This window comes from Camelus dromedarius, chromosome 12 (genome assembly GCF_036321535.1).
Source record: "Camelus dromedarius isolate mCamDro1 chromosome 12, mCamDro1.pat, whole genome shotgun sequence".
Lineage (NCBI taxonomy): Eukaryota > Metazoa > Chordata > Mammalia > Artiodactyla > Camelidae > Camelus > Camelus dromedarius.
In genome coordinates this window covers 2,496,590-2,499,586 of record NC_087447.1, presented here as the reverse complement: position 1 = coordinate 2,499,586, position 2,997 = coordinate 2,496,590, and the positions used below count along the sequence as shown (strand labels likewise).

The 2,997-nt window shown below is 58.0% G+C and overlaps 1 protein-coding gene across 1 annotated transcript; it reads right to left on the bottom strand.

Annotated features, from left to right (window-relative positions):
• Window positions 1–1,169: 1,169 nt before the first annotated feature.
• Window positions 1,170–2,165, bottom strand: LOC105104570 (mas-related G-protein coupled receptor member B2). Its single transcript, XM_010998301.2, has one exon. It carries the CDS (start codon window positions 2,163–2,165, stop codon window positions 1,170–1,172), a length of 996 nt encoding a protein of 331 aa, XP_010996603.2.
• Between the last annotated feature and the right edge of the window lie 832 nt (window positions 2,166–2,997).

Below are 2,997 nucleotides of genomic sequence, written 5' to 3'. Positions count from 1 at the left end.
TAAAGTAAAAACAAAACCAAACAAAACAGAAGGTCTGCTGGGTGCTGGATCTTCCACCATCTTGGTGCTAATTGCTGAGTCATTCTTTTAATGGCTGTGCCCTGTCCCCCTCCCGCCGTCCCCCTCCCCCCTGTCCCAGGGGAGCAGGGACCCTGAGGGCAGCCTTGTCAGGGTGTCGGGGTCGGGGTCCTGAACGTTCTCCTGCAGAGGCTGCCTGCTCTCAGGGCCCCGGACCCTGGCCTCTGGTCATCCGCGTACAAGGTCGTGTCCCCCAGCTGCAGAGTAGTGGTGCCTCCCAGTTATAAGGTAGTGTCCCCCCGCCCCCAGCTATAAAACAGTCCCCAGAGCTTAGCTAGTGAGAAGCTATGGATTCCTCTCTTTAGCACAAATGTGTCGTGGGGGGTCCTGGCTCTTTCCTAAGACCCAGACACAGACAAGGTGAGGGCAACGGTGCCGCCTGTCCGACACGGAGCAAACCCAGACTCTCCGGGGGCGGCTCCTTAGAACTAAGACACGCGAGTGCCTTCCTCTCGCTGCTGGACGGTCCTACGTGCTTTGGCTAAAACACTTCACTCAAACGACCAGAGCAGCCTGGGGGCCACACGGAGACCCCAGCGCGTGTTTACCGAGGCCGCCAGCCTGTGCCAGGGTGGATGTTGTCTCTCCGGGCAGCACTGGTCCACAAAGCTTTATTTTGCTGGAATTCTAAAGACAAAAGCAGAGCATCTTGAGAGAGACAGCACATCCCACAAGGTCAAGCCATTGGAAATCGGGGGGCAAAACCATACACAGTGTAGTTAGACCCCAGAACATGCCAGGAAAATGGGCCAAGGACAAGGCACATCATTTTCGAGGACCAGCCTCCACCTGGAAGGGATGTGGCAGCCCCAGTTATCCAAAACTGAAGGCAAGCGGAATCCTAACAGTGAGGCAAAGGTTAAAATCGACTCTCCGAGGCTGGGGGTGCGACTTCACAGCGCCCCCGCCCCTTCCAGGAGGGTAGTCTGACAACAGGTTTCAAAAGCCTGAAGCGTGGACACTCGGTTTCCTGTGCCAAGAAGTCTGCTTCTGGCTGCTTGTCCTCAGTTTCCACACGAAGAGGAGGCAGTGAAGGAGCTGTTTGGGGGTGCTGACTCGGGGAGCTCTGTCCGGCTGACAGCGAGGGGTGGTTACTGCCAGGAGATCATAGGGGCCATGCCCCGGAGACACACATCCCCCGGGAGCTCCCCGTCCTTCAGGGGGCCAGGCGGGGGCGCCTTTCCATCCTTGCCGTCCTCTGTCTCCTCGCCCAGGGCTCTCTGAAGAACCACCTGGAGGGGCTCCCTCGGCCGCTGCCTCTGCAGGCCCCCGATGAGGACATAAACGGCAGGGTTAGCCGAGCTGTTGGTGCAGGACAGGAGGACACAGATGTCATTGAGGGTCTCATTTTCCACGTCAGCTGTGAGGAATCTGATGATGCTGAGCGGCAGCCCGAGGATGAAGAAGACCAGGACGGAGACCAGGAGGACCAGGTAGAGCTTTCTGGGCTGATGACGCTGGGAGCTGGCGTGGACTCGGAGGAGCAGCAGCAGACTGGACGCGCCCAGGATGGAGAACAGGAGGAACGCCCAGGCGCTGGTGGCAGCCAGGAGCGCAGGGCAGAACTGCGTCTTCCTGATGTACAGCTGACTGCAGGCATGGCCTCGCAGTATATTGAGCAAAAAGGTGAGAATCCAGAGGAGGGCGCTCACGATGGCTGACAGGTGCTTGGGGCAATGACACGGGTACCAGATGGGGAAAAGGACAGACAGACAGCGCTGACAGCTGATGGCGGAGATGACACCCAGGCTAGTGAAGTAGAAGAAGAACCTCAGGACCATGAAGATCCCAGGGAGACGGAAGCAGTGCCGGAGGAAAGCCTTGAGGATCTGGCGGACAGAGAACACGATCTGGAAGCAAAGGTGAAGGAAATCCACAACGGCCAGATTGAGGCTGTAGGTGAAGAAGGAGTTTCTCTTGGTGGACAGATGGATGAACCAGATTACAGTTCCATTTCCCACCAACCCGCAAAGGGACACAGCCACCGAGATGGACCGGAAGGTCACGTGGCCAACACTCCCCGACCCTGGAGACAGCTGTGCGGTGTCAACGCTGGAGTGATTGGTTGGGTTGCAGTACCAGTCCATGGCGAGGCGATCTGGGCTCAGGAGAACCCTGCGGGGCCCTTCTGCTCTGTGATTCCTGGCACAGAGATGGAAATGCAGAACCTCAGGCAAGTAAGGGGCCCTCCTGCTCCTCCCTCTTCTCCCTGTGCCTTTCTTCTCCTCTTTCTTTCCTTGTCCTCCCTCCTTCTCGGGGAGGGGGTGACCCTTGAAGACATAGCAGACATTACCAGGAAAGATGCTACCCAGTGCAGAGAAACCACTTGAGGAGGGTCCGAGGCCTGGGGGAGCAGGACCCCTCCAAGGGTGGAACTCTCGGCATGGATAGCACATGAAGAGTAGTTTGGGACACAGAGGAAAGGACGATGGATGAGGTGAAGGTGAGTGGAGGCATCTGGTCTACCTCCCTGCTTGGGTCCAGGTGGCAAGCTCAGTGAGCTCAGTAGCAGCCCAGATGCCCCGATGCCTGCAGGGCGAGCCACGTCTGAGTCCCTGGGGGATCTCACCCACGCCGGCTGCTTCAATACCATCCTTGTGCTAATGACTCAGAAGAGAGGGTCAGCCACCCAAAGGTGCCCCGTGGGCTCCTGGAGCTGTGGATTCTCGCATCTCAGTGGCAGCAGTAGACGAAAGAATGGCTCCTCTCAGACACACCCGTGCCCTAATCCCCAGAGCCGGGACGACTTTAGACTGGCCAGAGGGGTTAAGGTTGCACATGGAAGTAAGGCTGCTAGTCAGCTGACCTTAAAATAGGGGTGGTGTCCTGGGTCATCCTGGTGGGCCCTACATGCAATCACAGGTCCTCCTAAGGAGGCAGAAGAGAGGAGGCAGGGAAGGAAGGGGGACGATGGAGGCA

Coding starts and splice junctions, on each gene's coding strand:
- LOC105104570 (XM_010998301.2), bottom strand. CDS start 2,165: ATGGACTGGTACTGCAACCCAACCAATCACTCCAGCGTTGACACCGCA.